Source organism: Salmo trutta, chromosome 1 (genome assembly GCF_901001165.1).
Source record: "Salmo trutta chromosome 1, fSalTru1.1, whole genome shotgun sequence".
Lineage (NCBI taxonomy): Eukaryota > Metazoa > Chordata > Actinopteri > Salmoniformes > Salmonidae > Salmo > Salmo trutta.
The window spans coordinates 73198622-73217692 of record NC_042957.1 but is presented as its reverse complement, the minus strand read 5'-3'; the positions used below and the strand labels follow the sequence as shown (position 1 = coordinate 73217692).

Genomic DNA, 19071 nt, shown 5'->3' with positions numbered 1-19071 from the left:
TCCTGTAGGTTTTTTCTCCAACCCTGTTCCTGGAGAGATACCCTCCTATAGGTTTTTTCTCCAACCCTGTTCCTGGAGAGGAACCCTCCTGTAGGTTTTTTCTCCAACCCTGTTCCTGGAGAGGTTACCCTCCTGTAGGTTTTTCTCCAACCCTGTTCCTGGAGAGATGCCCTCCTGTAGGTTTTTTCTCCAACCCTGTTCCTGGAGAGCTACCCTCCTGTAGGTTTTTTCTCCAACCCTGTTCCTGGAGAGATGCCCTCCTGTAGGTTTTTTCTCCAACCCTGTTCCTGGAGAGATGCCCTCCTGTAGGTTTTTTCTCCAACCCTGTTCCTGGAGAGATGCCCTCCTGTAGGTTTTTTCTCCAACCCTGTTCCTGGAGAGATACCCTCCTGTAGGTTTTTTCTCCAACCCTGTTCCTGGAGAGGTACCCTCCTGTAGGTTTTTTCTCCAACCCTGTTCCTGGAGAGGTACCCTCCTGTAGGTTTTTTCTCCAACCCTGTTCCTGGAGAGATACCCTCCTGTAGGTTTTTTCTCCAACCCTGTTCCTGGAGAGGTACCCTCCTGTACATTTTTTCTCCAACCCTGTTCCTGGAGAGATACCCTCCTGTAGGTTTTTTCTCCAACCCTGTTCCTGGAGAGATGCCCTCCTGTAGGTTTTTTCTCCAACCCTGTTCCTGGAGAGATGCCCTCCTGTAGGTTTTTCTCCAACCCTGTTCCTGGAGAGATGCCCTCCTGTAGGTTTTTTCTCCAACCCTGTTCCTGGAGAGATACCCTCCTGTAGGTTTTTTCTCCAACCCTAGCTGGTTGATAAGCTGAATCAGGCTGGTGATGACCTGTGCGGAGCCAAAGTCCAACCCAATGAGCAATGATGATTCATCCCAGTTTGAAGAATAGTGGGATAAGACATCAGCTTGCTGCCATAATGTAACCGACTGAAACCTAACAACAGACCTAATATCCTAACATTGCCCATTCTGCCCCATTACCCAAGCCCCATGGTACAACCAGGTCCTCAGGCCACCTGGGCAAAACTGGTTGAAATAACATCATCCCAGTTAAACTGGTTGAAATTACGTTATTATGATGTTATTAGGATGTCAATGTGACATCATTTCAACAATTTTTGCCCGCTGCGCATGTTGTCGTGACAACTATGATTGTTACCATCGTCACAGCTGTCTTAATTCCATAAAATTCTAGTTCAGACGTCCCCACTTTCCCCTGTCCTAAAGAGTCTCTTCTCTCTCTGCACACACAGCCACCAGCGCTGACTCAGGTATTTCAACATCACAATCAGCATCACTTCCCCACTGTAACCACCCTGGTCTGCTGCACGCTATCAGCTGCTAAGGGGCTAGCACATTGAAGAACAAAGCCCTTGCCTTGAGCGATGTCAACACAACACTCACCCACACAGCCACGGCTAGCGAAAGGTAGCCTAGAGGTTAAGAGTGTCAGGCCAGTAACCGAAAGGTTGCTGGTTCGAATCCCTAAGCCGACTAGGGGAAAAATCTGATGATGTGCCCTTGAGCAAGGCACTTAACCCTAATTGCACCTGTAAATCTCTCTGGATAAGAGTCTGTTAATGACTAAAATGTCAAAAAGCTAGCAAACAGTCCCAAATGAACATCCCCAGGACAACTCATTCCCCTGAGGCACTTGCTCTCAAGGTGATGGAGTATCAACACATGACTTGCCCCTTCACAATATCACTCTGGCACCATCACATTCTAATATATCTGTCTTGTTGAGACTTACAGTAAGAGGATGAAAATGAAATCTGAAGTTTGGAGAGACAGATGGCGTGCATAAACAAACCCAGTCACCCATTACTGATTCACTGACAGGCTACAAACTACTATCTTAACCTCCTAGTTTGTGATGATAGATTATAGAGGAGCAATGGACCCTGCTAATCTGGGTTTAGGAGATGATCCCAAATTAACACTACCGCGGTGCCCTTTGTCTATGAGGACACAGCAATTTACCAGTGAAATAAGGGCAAGAACCTGTTTTGTACACTCTAAACATTTGGTGGCAGCGGTGGGATTTGAAACCACGCCCCCAAAAAGACTGAAGCCCAAAGTAATTAAAGATACAGTAACCTATTATTGTCTCAATATAGGACAAGTAAAAGAAGATAACCCAGAGGTGAGTTAAAGCTGGATGTCATTGTGTCTGCTGGGATGGAAGCCAGGGGAGGTATCTGTGATTGTACAGGGATTTGTTTATGTATTGATGGTGTGAGATCTAGATTTAGTGAGCTAGTTACAGAGGAGAGATGTTTACTGTCAGAAGGTATGCCTATTTCCTCTGGCAGTGTGTGGGTAGGTGCTGCAGGGATTACATGTGCTCTCACTAATGGCATTAGCTGGGCTCACTCCACTACTGCTCTGTTTAGAGGGAGAAAGGTCTTAAACTGAACCCTAATGAAACCAGCTCATTAGCTACAGCAAGCTACAGATATCTCTGTCCCAGTGGTTTGTTATTACCTCTGGGGAAGCCACGTGTTCATGCTTCACACACACACACAGTCACACACAGGTGCATGGGCACACACACACACACACACACACATTTTGTCAAGGAACCAACACCCATTCCAATGACTGCACCTGTTAAGACGATTGTTGATTGTTGCCCTCTCATCCAATGAGAAATGTAATCTGGCATCTGATATTATCAGACTCTTACTAACATCTTTCTGAACAACACTGAAAGACAAACTAACATATCCTTCTGAACAACACAGAAAGACAAACTAACATATCCTTCTGAACAACACAGAAAGACAAACTAACATATCCTTCTGAACAACACAGAAAGACAAACTAACATATCCTTCTGAACAACACAGAAAGACAAACTAACATATCCTTCTGAACAACACAGAAAGACAAACTAACATATCCTTCTGAACAACACAGAAAGACAAACTAACATATCCTTCTGAACAACACTGAAAGACAAACTAACATATCCTTCTGAACAACACAGAAAGACAAACTAAGCTACCCTTCTGAACAACACTGAAAGACAAACTAACATATCCTTCTGAACAACACAGAAAGACAAACTAACCTACCCTTCTGAACAACACAGAAAGACAAACTAACATATCCTTCTGAACAACACAGAAAGACAAACTAACATATCCTTCTGAACAACACAGAAAGACAAACTAACATATCCTTCTGAACAACACAGAAAGACAAACTAACATATCCTTCTGAACAACACTGAAAGACAAACTAACATATCCTTCTGAACAACACAGAAAGACAAACTAACATATCCTTCTGAACAACACTGAAAGACAAACTAACATATCCCTCTGAACAATACAGAAAGACAAACTAAGCTACCCTTCTGAACAACACTGAAAGACAAACTAACATATCCTTCTGAACAACACAGAAAGACAAACTAACCTACCCTTCTGAACAACACTGAAAGACAAACTAACATATCCTTTTGAACAACACTGGAAGACAAAATAACATATCCTTCTGAACAACACAGAAAGCAACATAGAGTATCATACTGTACATCTCCAAGAGACAAATGAACAAAACATTGATCAAATAGTAACATGATCACGTCGATCAAGTATTTCAGAGAGAGAGAGCAACTCTCATTTACATAGGTACATTATCTACATGAATAAAATGAAAATAAACCCAAGGCACCTGATAATGAAATTCAACCACAGTGGAACATGACATTTCCCCATTTCCCGCTAACTGTGGCGACACCATGAATACATTAACAGAGGCAGGCAACAAGACAATCATCTGTTGACGATAGGCTATCTAATCCACATCGTTGGTTCCCAAGGCAGCCCATCTTACCTGGAGGAGGCGGATCCTTCACCGCAGGACGCAGGAAGGCTTGGAAACTGGACGCACAAAGTTCGCTCACTGTCCCCATGATGGCTCAGTCAAAACTGTGTTTGTGTGGATGGGGGAACGATCCTTAGTGTACTAGTGTGGGTGTGTGAGTGTCTGAGGGGCTTTCTCTTTCGTTCCCTGTGATTCAGTTCAGCAGACGGAGGTGGAGAAAGGATAAGTTGTCGTGAAGGCCAGTCTCCTTTCTTTCCAGAGAGAGAAAGAGAGAGAGCTCTCCTCATCCCCTTCCCCTTCTTCGCTCCTTCTCGTCTGCCTCCTCAGCCGACGGCTGCCGTCCATGGAACAAATCCTCCTCAGGTCCTGGTGTGTGTCACTGGGACTTCAAGTAGTCAAAGCACTTTTCCTTCACCTCCTATATTTCTCTCTCTCTTTGTGGATTTCAGTCTTTCTACCCTTTCTCTTCAGTAGCCGCAGCTGAACTCTGCTGATTTCTCCCTCGTCCCCGTTTGTGCTCTCTCTTCCTCTATTCTCTTCCTGTATTCTGCTCCCTCTCTCTGAGCCTCTTTTCTCTCTGTGTGTCTCTCTTGCGCTCCCTTCTTACTTTGCACAGTAACTCCGCACGATATTCTTAGACTAAACAGATTGCACACACAAACACATTCTCAGGCTGTGTGTAGGAGAACATATTAACTCACCTTATGGGCAAATTCTCTCTCAACACAAACAGATGCATTGAAAAACACCACTGGTGTTAACATCAATATTTTCTGCAGCACCAAGACCTGAAGCAGTTCAAAGGATCATGTTTCTAGGAATATTTAGTCATCCATCGGAATACTACAGGGTGTTTTTTAATATACTCTATCTAGACTCTATGCTCACATCCCTTGAAATGACTGGTATATGAGAACTCCATGTAACCTATAACTACACCAATCCAGTGCTTTTAAATATGTGGAGAGAAGGGAACGAGGGCACACTTCAGGAAGGAGGAGAGATCATTGGGAAGCACCGTATGTCCAGCAAATAAAGGCTTATTGGACCTTGGATTCTTTAAACCATTCCACACTCTTATATGAAAGTGGTATATTGAAATAACCTGTCAAAAGCTGCACGACATTGACCAAGATATATACTTCAACATGCCTATCTGAAAAATGTAAAACGTTCGCAATTGTCTGTGTGTATAGGCATTTAAAGCAAGACCTCATACACACACACAGATGTCTTAGCCAGGTTCCTAGATCTGTTCGTGCTGTCCTATGGTCATTGTCATTCCAAAACATGTCACGTCCTGACCAGTTTAGGGATTATTTGTTATTGTAGTTTGGTCAGGACGTGGCAGAGGGTATTTTGTTTATGTGGTTCGGGGTGGTGGTGTATGTAGCAGGGTGTTTGATTTATTATTTCCGGGTTTTGGTCTATGTTTTGTATTTCTATGTTCTTTCTGGTTTGTTGTATTTCTATGTTTAGGTTGATGGGGGTTGGACTCAATTGGAGGCAGGTGCTTTCTCATTGCCTCTGATTGAGAGTCCTATTTATGTGTAATTGTTTGGTTTGGTGTTGTGGGAGCTTGTTTCGCCTGTGTGAGCGTGACAAGACTGTTTTGTTGTTCGTGCGGTCTTCGTTTTGTTATTTTGGTGTTCTCTTTATTTAAAATAAATAACAAGATGAGCATCCACATTCCTGCTGCGTTTTGGTCCTCTATTCCCAACGACAGCCGTTACAAAACATGACATTGGACCATAGCAGTTAGCTATACAGGCCAAACAGATCTGGGACCAGGCTAACCTACTACAGGCGGCAGGTGGTTTAGAGTGTTGGTCCAGTAACCGAAAGGTTGCTGGTTCGAATCCCTGGGCTGACTAGGTGAAAAACCTGTCGATGTGCCCTTGAGCAAGGCACTCAGCTCGAATTGCTCCTTAAGTTGTTCTGGATAAGAGTGTTTTCTAAATGTACAGATGTTGTGGTTACTGTATCTAAGGCAGTGCATCAGATTCATTCCTCCACCCTCTGTTTTGGTTTTATCCTTCCTCTCAGGATTGGTTTATGAAGCCTTTGGTTGCGTCCCAAATGGAACCCTATTCCCTACACGGTGCACTACTTTTGACCAGACTCAAAAGTAGTGTACTATGTAGGTAACAGGGTCCCATTGGAACACAGCCTTTATGTACAAATCCAGAACTCATTGTTGCTTGGCAACAGGTTAAAAAGAAATGATTTGTCCCTGGACAAGAATCTGTGATTCATTTGTTGTGATTATGATCGTCTTCTCTTCTATTGCAGTTATTCACAAAAACAAAATCACACTTGGGACATACACAAGGGGCCTTTTCTTCACAGTAATAAACAAACACACACACGTCCAGATTCACAGTCCTAACGGGATTTGACTCCTTTGATTCAATTGAGATTTGGTTCCTGCATTCATATTTCATTTTTTCTATTTCTCTTTGGGGAGTGCAGCCCAGTTGACCTTCCACGGCAGACAAGCTAGCAATAACCATCTGTCAATGTGAGTTCTACCATCTGTCAATCACTCACCTGGTGTCAATCACTCACCTGGTGTCAATCACTCACCTGGTGTCAATCACTCACCTGGTGTCATTCACTCACCTGGTGTCAATCACTCACCTGGTGTCAATCACTCACCTGGTGTCAATCACTCACCTAGTGTCAAACACTCACCTAGTGTCAATCACTGACCTGGTGTCAATCACTCACCTGGTGTCATTCACTCACCTGGTGTCATTCACTCACCTAGTGTCAAACACTCTTTAAATTCTTAAACACTAGTAGCCATCACTCTGTGTCCATCACTCTGCCTCAGTCCCTCCTTCTCTGACAATCAGGTGCCTCAGTCCCTCCCTCTCTGCCAATCAGGTGCCTCATCCCTCCTTCTCTGACAATCAGGTGCCTCAGTCCCTCCCTCTCTGCCAATCAGGTGCCTCATCCCTCCCTCTCTGCCAATCAGGTGCCTCATCCCTCCCTCTCTGCCAATCAGGTGCCTCATCCCTCCCTCTCTGCCAATCAGGTGCCTCATCCCTCCCTCTCTGCCAATCAGGTGCCTCAGTCCCTCCCTCTCTGCCAATCAGGTGCCTCATCCCTCCCTCTCTGCCAATCAGGTGCCTCATCCCTCCCTCTCTGCCAATCAGGTGCCTCATCCCTCCCTCTCTGCCAATCAGGTGCCTCATCCCTCCCTCTCTGCCAATCAGGTGCCTCAGTCCCTCCCTCTCTGCCAATCAGGTGCCTCAGTCCCTCCCTCTCTGCCAATCAGGTGCCTCAGTCCCTCCCTCTCTGCCAATCAGGTGCCTCAGTCCCTCCCTCTCTGACAATCAGGTGCCTCATCCCTCCCTCTCTGCCAATCAGGTGCCTCATCCCTCCCTCTCTGCCAATCAGGTGCCTCATCCCTCCCTCTCTGCCAATCAGGTGCCTCAGTCCCTCCCTCTCTGCCAATCAGGTGCCTCATCCCTCCCTCTCTGCCAATCAGGTGCCTCATCCCTCCCTCTCTGCCAATCAGGTGCCTCAGTCCCTCCCTCTCTGCCAATCAGGTGCCTCATCCCTCCCTCTCTGCCAATCAGGTGCCTCATCCCTCCCTCTCTGCCAATCAGGTGCCTCAGTCCCTCCTTCTCTGCCAATCAGGTGCCTCATCCCTCCCTCTCTGCCAATCAGGTGCCTCAGCCCCTTCTTCTCTGCCAATCAGGCTGTGTCGCAGAGCAGTGGGAGCAGCCTTACATAGACTGACTGAGGGCTGAGAAAATGACTGAGGGCCATGGGGTGGGGGGAGGAGGTGATGCTGTGACAGTGGGGTGGTAATGAAGACATGACCCGAGCCCTGCCTCTGTACCACGGGAGGAAGACTCCAACACTGACCCCAGACGAGGGTCTACATCCCAAATGGACCACGGTCAAAAGTAGCGTACTATATAGGGCAGTATTCAACTCTTACCCTACGAGGTCCGGAGCCTGCTGGTCTCCTGTTCTACCTGAAAATCAGTCCCTGATTAAAGGGGAGCAATTAAAAACACACAGTGGAACTGGCTCCCAGTCCAGAGTTGAGTTTTAAGGATATAGGGAATAGGGTGCGATTTGGGACACAGCCTGAAGCTGCAGAGTCAGGAGGAAGTACCCAAAGTGCTGCAGCTGCATGTCATCGTTCCAGTGTAACAGGCCCGTCACGAGAGGGACGGTCAAGACCCTGCTCTGTGAAGTCAGCACAAATCCTACTTCTGCTTTCTTTTGGTTTTAATATGTAGGCTATGCATCTCCATTGTACTGCAAGGGACTGTGGGACCTGGTATAGTAGTCAGGGAGGACGAAATATGTGTGTGCGTGTGTGTGTGTGTGTGTGTGTGTAATAAACAGAGCCCCATTATTTAACTCTTTCACAGTCCGACGCTCTCACAGTCCGACGCTCTCACAGTCCGACGCCCTCACAGTCCGACGCCCTCACAGTCCGACACCCTCACAGTCCGACACCCTCACAGTCCGACACCCTCACAGTCCGACACCCTCACAGTCCGACACCCTCACAGTCCGACACCCTCACAGTCCGACACTCTGGGCTCCTGTGGGTCCAGACAGAAGCCATTCATCCCCATGTGTCATAATGATGGACAGAGGGGTCAGAGCACAGGAAGCTGGCGTCATTGTTCTAATTATAACACCTCTGGTATTACTATAAGAAACAGTCTCCACACAGTTCTGATAGCTGCCTTTAGCCACACACATCTTTATGCACCAAGACTATGCAGGCTATGCACATAAATACGTAGGCACACACATTCATGACCACAAAACACGCACAAACACACACTCAAAGACACACACAGAGGCTCCGACAGACACAGGGATACACGCACGCACAGACACGCACGCACACACCACAGAAACATGACAATGTTTGAGAAAGGCACTGAACTCGAGGTTAGGTGGAGCAGAGTTCTCCCCTCAGGGGAAATGGCTAGACATCACAGCATTTTCTCACATGATGCTCCCAAATCATTATTTGTGCACATGTCAGGGAGTTTCAAATAAGGAAGTGTCCTAAATGTTGACTCAAGCTGGATGCAACTACTTCTATAAACCAAAAGTATAATGAAAACTGTGAATCCAATTGTGAAGATTGTTCATCAAACCTAGGCATAGTTCATAACAAGTTAATAGCCTTCTCATTTATGCCTACATTAAATACCATATTAAAATTCATGATTCAGAATTGAGACATATATTTTTTAATTAGCTGACATGTATTAGACAATACAGTGTTTACAATACTGTCCTTAGAATATTGGTATTGTATTTTCTCTGTTTATATCAGTGTTGAACTGTAATTTGATGAGCTATCTGGTACACGTCTGCCACCAAGTGGGCATTTCAAGCAATAGGAAGTTCATCTTGGTTTTAGGGCAGCATCTCCATTATCCACTAGTATCCTGGGTCGTGTTCATTAGCGCACACCGTAGCAAAACGTTTCACAGTGTTTTCACTCCCTTTCAGGCAGTTTTCCTCTGTTACATGCCTAATGAACATGACCCAGGTCATGGGTCCTCCCTGTGCATGCTTGTTTCGGTCAAACTCATCCATCACAACTTTCACATCCCTCATTTGCTCAGGCAGACATGGCTGGTACTCCTACAAAAGAGAACATCATCTTACGTTACGCAGCAAAATTCTACAAAACTGCCATGCAGAAACAGCCATACAGAACCAAGCAGCGGCAGTGCATAAGAGAGCCTGGTGCCCTAAGAAGGCTAGTGTGCTAGGGTGACGGTATCTAACAACATCTCAAATGCAGAGAAATAGAATGAAAATGTACAGTCATGCGCGCATACATTTTACATATGGGTGGCTCCAGGAATCGAACCCACAATCCTGGTGTTACCTGCGCCATGCTGTACCAACTGAACCAGACAGAACCACAGGGAGATACAGAGGAAGAGTACAGGGGAAACTGGCCAGTCAGACCAATCAGAACAGACTGAAAACACACAAACGCTGGATGAAAAGTGATCATATTTACTGAGTACTTACTAGGTACTGTACTGTGTAGGTAGATTATTTACTGGGTACTTACTGGGTACTGTACTGTGTAGGTGGATTATTTACTGAGTACTATACTGTGTAGGTGGATTATTTACTGGGTACTTACTGGGTATTGTACTGTGTAGGTGGATTATTTACTGGGTACTTACTGGGTACTGTACTGTGTAGGTGGATTATTTACTGAGTACTATACTGTGTAGGTGGATTATTTACTGAGTATTTACTGGGTAGTGTACTGTGTAGGTGGATTATTTACTGGGTACTGTACTGTGTAGGTGGATTATTTACTGACTATTTACTAGGTACTGTACTGTGTAGGTGGATTATTTACTGGGTACTGTACTGTGTAGGTGGATTATTTACTGAGTACTATACTGTGTAGGTGGATTATTTACTGAGTATTTACTGGGTAGTGTACTGTGTAGGTGGGGTATTTACTGGGTAGTGTACTTTGTAGGTGGATTATTTACTGGGTACTTACCGGGTACTGTGTAAGTGGATTATTTACTGAGTACTATACTGTGATGGTGGATTATTTACTGGGTACTTACTGGGTACTGTACTGTGTAGGTGGATTATTTACTGTGTACTGTACTGCGTAGGTGGATAATTTACTGAATATTGTTCTGTGTAGGTGTATTATTTACTGAGTATTTACTGGGTAGTGTACTGTGTAGGTGGATTATTTACTGAGTATTTACTGGGTAGTGTACTGTGTAGGTGGATTATTTACTGAGTACTGTACTGCATTGGTGCATTATTTACTGAGTACTGTTCTGTGTATGTGGATTATTTACTGAGTACTTACTGGGTACTGTACTGTGTAGGTGGATTATTGACAGAGTACTGTTCTGTGTAGGTGGATTATTTACTGAGTACTTACTGGGTACGGTACTGTGTAGGTGGATTATTAACTGAATACTGTTCTGTGAAGGTGGATTATTTACTGGGTATTTACTGGGTACTGTACTGTGTAGGTGGATTATTTACTGAGTACTATACTGTGTAGGTGGATTATTTACTGAGTACTTACTGGGTACTGTACTGTGTAGGTGGATTATTTACTGAGTACTATTCTGTGTAGGTGGATTATTTACTGAGTACTGTACTGTGTAGGTGGATTATGTACTGGGTACTGTTCTGTGTAGGTGGATTATTTACTGAGTACTGTACTGTGTAGGTGGATTATTTACTGAGGATTTACTGGGTAGTGTACTGTGTAGGTGGATTATTGACAGAGTACTGTTCTGTGTAGGTGGATTATTTACTGAGTACTTACTGGGTACGGTACTGTGTAGGTGGATTATTTACTGAATACTGTTCTGTGAAGGTGGATTATTTACTGGGTATTTACTGGGTACTGTACTGTGTAGGTGGATTATTTACTGAGTACTATACTGTGTAGGTGGATTATTTACTGAGTACTGTACTGTGTAGGTGGATTATTTACTGAGGATTTACTGGGTACTGTACTGTGCAGGCAGATTATTTACTGAGTACTGTTCTGTGTAGGTGGATTATTTACTGAGTGCTGTTCTGTGTAGGTGGATTATTTACTGAGTACTTACTGGGTACATTACTGTGTAGGTGGATTATTTACTGAGTACTGTACTGGTGGATTATTTACTGAGGATTTACTGGGTAATGTACTGTGCAGGCGGATTATTTACTGAGTACTGTTCTGTGTAGGTGGATTATTTACTAAGGTACTGTTCTGTGTAGGTGGATTATTTACTGAGTATTTACTGGGTAGTGTACTGTGTAGGTGGATTATTTACTGAGTACTGTACTGCATTGGTGCATTATTTACTGAGTACTGTTCTGTGTATATGGATTATTTACTGAGTACTTACTGGGTACTGTACTGTGTAGGTCGATTATTTACTGAGTACTATACTGTGTAGGTGGATTAATTTCTGAGTACTTACTGGGTAGTGTACTGTGTAGGTGAATTATTTACTGGGTACTGGTCTGTGTAGGTGGATTATTTACTGAGAACTGTTCTGTGTAGGTTGATTATTTACTGGGTACTTACTGGGTACTGTACTGCGCAGGTGGATTATTTACTGAATACTGTTCTGTGTAGGTGTACTATTTACTGAGTGTTTACTGGGTAGTGTACTGTATAGGTGGAGTATTTACCGGGTAGTGTACTGTGTAGGTAGATTATTTACTGGGTACTTACCGGGTACTGTACTGTGTAGGTGGATTATTTACTGAGTACTATACTGTGATGGTGGATTATTTACTGGGTACTTACTGGGTACTGTACTGTGTAGGTGGATTATTTACTGGGTACTGTACTGCGTAGGTGGATAATTTACTGAATACCGTTCTGTGTGGGTGTATTTTTTACTGAGTATTTACTGGGTAGTGTACTGTGTAGGTGGATTATTTACTGAGTATTTACTGGGTAGTGTACTGTGTAGGTGGATTATTTACTGAGTATTGTACTGCGTTGGTGCATTATTTACTGAGTACTGTTCTGTGTATGTGGATTATTTACTGAGTACTTACTGGGTACTGTACTGTGTAGGTGGATTATTGACAGAGTTCTGTTCTGTGTAGGTGGATTATTTACTGAGTACTTACTGGGTACGGTACTGTGTAGGTGGATTATTTACTGAATACTGTTCTGTGAAGGTGGATTATTTACTGGGTATTTACTGGGTACTGTACTGTGTAGGTGGATTATTTAGTGAGTACTATACTGTGTAGGTGGATTATTCACTGAGTACTTACTGGGTACTGTACTGTGTAGGTGGATTATTTACTGAGTACTATTCTGTGTAGGTGGATTATTTATTGAGTACTGTACTGTGTAGGTGGATTATGTACTGGGTACTGTTCTGTGTAGGTGGATTATTTACTAAGTACTGTTCTGTGTAGGTGGATTATTTACTGAGTACTGTTCTGTGTAGCTGGATTATTTACTGAGTACTTACTGGGTACGTTACTGTGTAGGTGGATTATTTACTGAGTACTGTAGTGTGTAGGTGGATTATTTACTGAGGATTTACTGGGTACTGTACTGTGCAGGCGGATTACTTACTGAGTACTGTTCTGTGTCGGTGGATTATTTACTGAGTACTTACTGGGTACGTTACTGTGTAGGTGGATTATTTACTGAGTACGGTACTGTGTAGGTGTATTATTTACTGAGTACTGTTCTGTGTAGGGGGATTATTTACTGGGTACTTACTGGGTACTCTACTGTGTAGGTGGATTATTTACTGAGTACTGTTCTGTGTAAGTGGATTATTTACTGAGTATTGTTCTGTGTAGGTGGATTATTTACTGGGTACTGTACTGCGAAGGTGGATAATCTACTGAATACTGTTCTGTATAGGTGTACTATGTACTGAGTATTTAGTTTACTGGGTAGTGTACTGTGTAGATGGATTATTTACTGAGTATTTACTAGGTACTGTTCTGTGTAGGTGGATTATTTACTGACTATTTACTAGGTACTGTACTGTGTAGGTGGATTATTTACTGAGCATTTACTCGGTACTGTACTGTGTAGGTGGATTATTTACTGAGTACTGTTCTGTGTAGGTGTACTATTTACTGAGTATTTACTGGGTAGTATACTGTGTAGGTGGATTATTTACTGGGTACTTACTGGGTACTGTACTGTGTAGGTGGAGTATTTACTGGGTAGTGTACTGTGTAGGTGGATTATTTACTAGGTACTTACTGGGTACTGTACTGTGTAGGTGGATTATTTACTGAGTACTGTACTGTGTAGGTTTGGGTGAATTCCAGTATAATGAAATTCTAATTCCAAATCTCTCCAATGGTTTTCAATGAGAAAAATGTGTAATTGGAATTTGGTGTATTTTCTGAATGGACTGGAATTGAAATGGAATTGACCCCAACCCTGCTGAGTACAGTGGTGTGGAGGTGGATTATTAACTTATTTTTGGAACTCCACACACCAGCCTAGCTAGCATCCCCCCGGTGACTCAAAATAGCAGCTGGGAGAAAGCAACAACAGCCCTCCTGATCCACTGATGTTCTAAGCATCACAAGAGACTGCTTACACAAGTAGGATAGCTTAGAATAACTACGGAACACAGTGTCAGGGTACAGCTAGCCAGCAGAGGAAGAAACTCCTGCACAATGGTTATCGTGAATGCTCCACAAACGTCTTAGAGACAAATGCTAACTTCCATTTAAGTCGAATTTTCACATAGAACCTATGGTTTGGTCAGGGTACCTTACCTTCATCACGTCCCTGTATATATATACACTATTCTATCCTACGTATTCTTCAGTTATACTATATATTCTATCAATATGCTGTCCATAATGTCTATACATCCCACATACTCATTCCAGGGTTTTGATAAATTTTTCGCTATTTCTACATTGTAGAATAATAGTGAAGACATGGAATCATGTAGTAACCAAAAGTGTTAAACAAATCAAAATATATTTTATGTTTGAGATTCTTCAAAGTAGCCACCCTTTGCCTTGATGAAAGCTTTGCACACTGTTGGCATTCTCTCAACCAGCTTCATGAGGTAGTCACCTGGAATGCATTTCAATTATCAGGTGTGCCTTATTAAAAGTTAATTTGTGGAATTTCTTTCCTTCTTAATGCATTTGAGCCAATCAGTTGTGTTGTGACAAAGTAGGGGTGGTATAGAGTAGATAGCCCCATTTGGTAAAAGACCAAGTCCATATCTCAAATATAAAATATATTTTGATTTGTTTAACACTTTTTTGGTTACTACATGATTCCATATGTGCTATTTCATAGTTTTGATGTCTTCACTATTATTCTACAATGTAGAAAATAGTAAAAATAAAGAAAAACTCTGGAGTGAGTAGGTCTGTCCAAACTTTTGACTGGTACTGTATATATATTTATACTCTGGACTCCGACATTGCTCGTCCTATTATTTCTATTTTTCTTAATTCCATTATTTACTTTTAGATGTGTGTATGGTTGTGAATTGTCAGATATTACTGCACTGTTGGAGCTAGGAACACAAGCATTTTGCTACACCAGCAATAACATCTGCAAAACATGTGTATGCGACCAATAAAATTAGATTTGTCCCTTGTGACTCAGACAGAGGTAGACAGCGCATGCAGACAGACAGACAGACAGACAGACAGACAGACAGACAGACAGACAGACAGACAGACAGACACAGACAGACAGACGAGGACAGCGCATGCAGACAGAGGTAGACAGGCAGACATAGATAGACAGGCAGAAAGAGGCAGACAGAGATGGACAGGCAGACAGAGATGGACAGGCAGACAGAGATGGACAGGCAGACAGAGATGGACAGGCAGACAGAGATGGACAGGCAGACAGAGGCAGACGGAGGCAGACAGAGATAGACAGAGGCAGAGTTGTGTATTTCAGAGAGGAAGTGAGAAGAAAGATCAACTAACTGATTCACATCCGCTTCAATGTGACAGTTACTTTTTTCTCTCTCATTTTCAGATGTTTTCCCCCGTTCTTCATCTTTCAGGTCCTTCTTTCAGACCGTGTCTTTCTAACCACAGCGGGTGGCTATACGCGCTGCAGGGAGTTTTGGGCGGCTGATTTCGTGATTTCTGTCTGAGAGTGTTTTGCATATGAGAGGGAAGCAGTGTTTAAAATGTGCTGTCTGTAAGAGCCCTTCTAATCTCAGGTCTCCAGAAATAAGTCCAAACAGCTAAACTCCGCCTGAGCTGAGATGACTGAAGTAAACAGGCCCAGCCAACCACACGTCAGTCATTCTGTCTAGAAGGCGGTGCCATTTGTCAGAACGACGTGCTCAGCCAACCACACATCAGTCATTCTGTCTAAAAGGCGGTGCCATTTGTCAGAACGATGTGCTTGGCCAACTACATGTCAGTCATTCTGTCTAGGAGGCGGGACCATCAGTCAGACTGACAGCATGAGAGAAGGGCCACAGGAACACCAACAGGAATAGGCAGGGCCTGCTGTCGAGCAGCTGTAACCACGGCAACCACACACACACCTGGAATCACAACAGCAACCCGAGCCACTGACTGTACTTCCTCTGTGGGTGCACTTCATCATGTAGAAAGAACTAGATATTGAACATATTGAACAGTATCTAAAACGCTATCTGAGACTGTAGCATTAAACAAGCAGACATGACCTTTACTTTTCCTCTGACAAAGTAACAATGGAATATAACCTTTTCCTCTGACATCACAAAATAACAATGGAATATAACCTTTTCCTCTGACATCACAAAATAACAATGGAATATAACCTTTTCCTCTGACATCACAAAATAACAATGGAATATAACCTTTTCCTCTGACATCACAAAGTAACAATGGAATATAACTTTTTCCTCTGACATCACAAAGTAACAATGGAATATAACCTTTTCCTCTGACATCACAAAGTAACAATGGAATATAACTTTTTCCTCTGACATCACAAAGTAACAATGGAATATAACCTTTTCACTGATTTCATAGATGTGGTAAAGAGGTCAATGGAACTTGACTAAAACAATGGAAATCCCATGGAAATACGTGGGGGAAAGAATCCAAATCTCATTGCCACTAGCAAAATTTGCCTACATTTAGGCTATTGTTTATATTTCACACTATGTTGAGGTACAAATCGGAGCATAATGCTTATATGGATGTCAACTCCAATACATATTCATGTCATCGTCACCAATCAACTGCATTACAGTTAAATATGACTGACTACCAACACCGATTTCTCTATGCTAGCTATCCTACCAGCTTATATGAAAAGGAGTTAGCATTTAGCAGTCACTACTTCTAAACCTGAAAAGGGACTACTTCTAAATGTTATGCAGTGAAAACAGCCAAATATATCAAAAAGGGACTTTAGTAACCACATTGTGGGCCTGTTACAATACATCAATCATGACGGATTTGATGAATATCCACTTTGTTAGATCAGATTTGTTGAATGTGCGCCAATCCGGCATCCGTCTTCTATCCCCCACGGTCTGCATTCCATTGACCTCTTTACCGCGTCTATAAAGTAATACTGAAATGATAAAGTAGAAATGGACTAAAACCTTGTTGATATCGCGAAAGAAACAATGCACTATAACGTTTCTCTGACATCACAATGCAAAAAAAAGAATTTTTGCTTTTTTTCTCCATATCCCAACACCCTCAGAGAGTGGGGTAATGGCCAGGGCAGCCATTATCAACGGCAACCCTGGAGCAATTAGGCTTAAGTGCCTTGCTCAAGGGCAATATTTTTTTGTTGTTGCTGGATTCGAACGAGCAACCTTTCGGTTACTGGCCCAACGCTCCATTTAGCTAGGCTAAGGAACATAGTCAAAGCCACGAAGGTCGTACGCCATAAAAGTAACACAAGACGGTGTGGAAGCTAAGGCTAAATTAAGCAGCACAGCCATGCATAAAAAGGTCTCAGTCTGGTGTCCCGAGAGGGCGTGTTAGGGTTGACGGTTGGTACCTAGCAACTTCCCCCTCTGCAGAGTAAGTAAGGAGACCCAGGAAAGGATGGCAACAGACTGAGAACATATTCTCTGAAGATGCAACATAAAATATAAAACTAGGCTAAACAATATTTCTTTATATGACTGGATTAAACACACACACACACACACACACACACACAATTCTTGAGCGAAAGCATGGTTTACTTTTATCCTCTCTCGGGAGCCTATAGTTATGCTGAATAATCAAAATGCATTACAGAAAGAGGATGATATGACATTCTTACCAGTGGTTTTGACAGGAGGGTTGTGTCCCAAATGGCACCCTATTCCCTGTATCGTGCACTATGTAGGGATTAGGGTCCCATTTGGGACGTAGCTGAGGAGTGTCAGGGACACTGAGTGGGTCTGAATGTGCTGACTACATTCCTACATCCTGTCTCTCTTATTCGTCACATCACAGCTCATTATTACATAAGAAAAGTAAAGAAGTCATTTTAATTGAACCCCCTGTCATAAGGCCTACATTAGACTGTCATAACAATGACATAACAGTTGCCAATCATGACTGTTGGTGTCAACTTAAGACAAGTCTTATATTACACTGTCATGACACAAGCCATGAATAAGTTGAACCAGTTTGCTGACCTAACCTACATTGTTGTGTCACTATAACGTCAGTTGTAATTTCTCAACTTCAACCGTTACGACTGCTCATGACTTAAGCTACTGTATGTCATGTGTTTATATGCCTCATGACGGGAGACTCAAGTAAAAGTATAACCATAAAGCAATAAAGCATGCAGCACAAACTGTAAGATAAGTGACTGACGGTAGTTTAGTGGGAGGACCCAGAACCTCCCCTTTCCCTCAGGTCTATTAAACTAATACGCAGACAGAAACAGCCAACACACCACTCCCACTGAGACAGAAACAGCCAACACACCACTCCCACTGAGAGAGAAACAGCCAACACACCACTCCCACTGAGACAGAAACAGCCAACACACCACTCCCACTGAGACAGAAACAGCCAACACACCACTCCCACTGAGACAGAAACAGCCAACACACCACTCCCACTGAGACAGAAACAGCCAACACACCACTCCCACTGAGACAGAAACAGTCCTCTACAGCCAACATACCACTCCCACTGAGACAGAAACAGCCAACACACCACTCCCACTGAGACAGAAACAGTCCTCTACAGCAACACACGACTCCCACTGAGACAGAAACAGTCCTCTACAGCCAACACACGACTCCCACTGAGACAGAAACAGTCCTCTACAGCCAACACACCACTCCCACTGAGACAGAAACAGTCCTCTACAGCAACACACGACACCCACTGAGACAGAAACAGTCCTCTACAGCCAACACACCACTCCCACAGAAACAGTCCTCTACAGCCAACACACCACTCCCACTGAGACAGAAACAGTCCTCTACAGCCAACACACCACTCCCACTGAGACAGTAACAGTCCTCTACAGCCAACACACCACTCCCACTGAGACAAAAACAGCAAATTATATCTTGCAATGAGGCCATTGCAGCCACCAGCTTCTATTTTCAGATGCATTAGGGAATCAGCAAGCTAACTAATAAATAATTGACATAATCAAGTCTCCATAATCAGGAGCATGATGACGACCCCATGGAGTCAAGGAATGACATCATCAAGGATGACTCTCCTGAAGTTTCAGATGATCTCATGCATAGCATTTAACTTCCTG

At 43.3% G+C, this 19071-nt stretch overlaps 1 protein-coding gene across 2 annotated transcripts in view; it reads right to left on the bottom strand.

The window, feature by feature from the left end:
• Positions 1-19071, bottom strand: part of LOC115207325 (cytohesin-1) — a 109178-nt gene that overhangs the window by 85301 nt on the left and 4806 nt on the right. Inside the window, exon 1 of one of the 2 annotated variants that reach the window (XM_029774336.1) lies at positions 3852-3930. The exons of the other annotated variant lie outside the window; for it this stretch is intronic. Coding sequence (XP_029630196.1) covers positions 3852-3930 — 79 coding nt within the window. Of the gene's footprint in view, positions 1-3851; positions 3931-19071 lie in introns of those variants that run through there. 2 annotated transcript variants of the gene reach the window in all.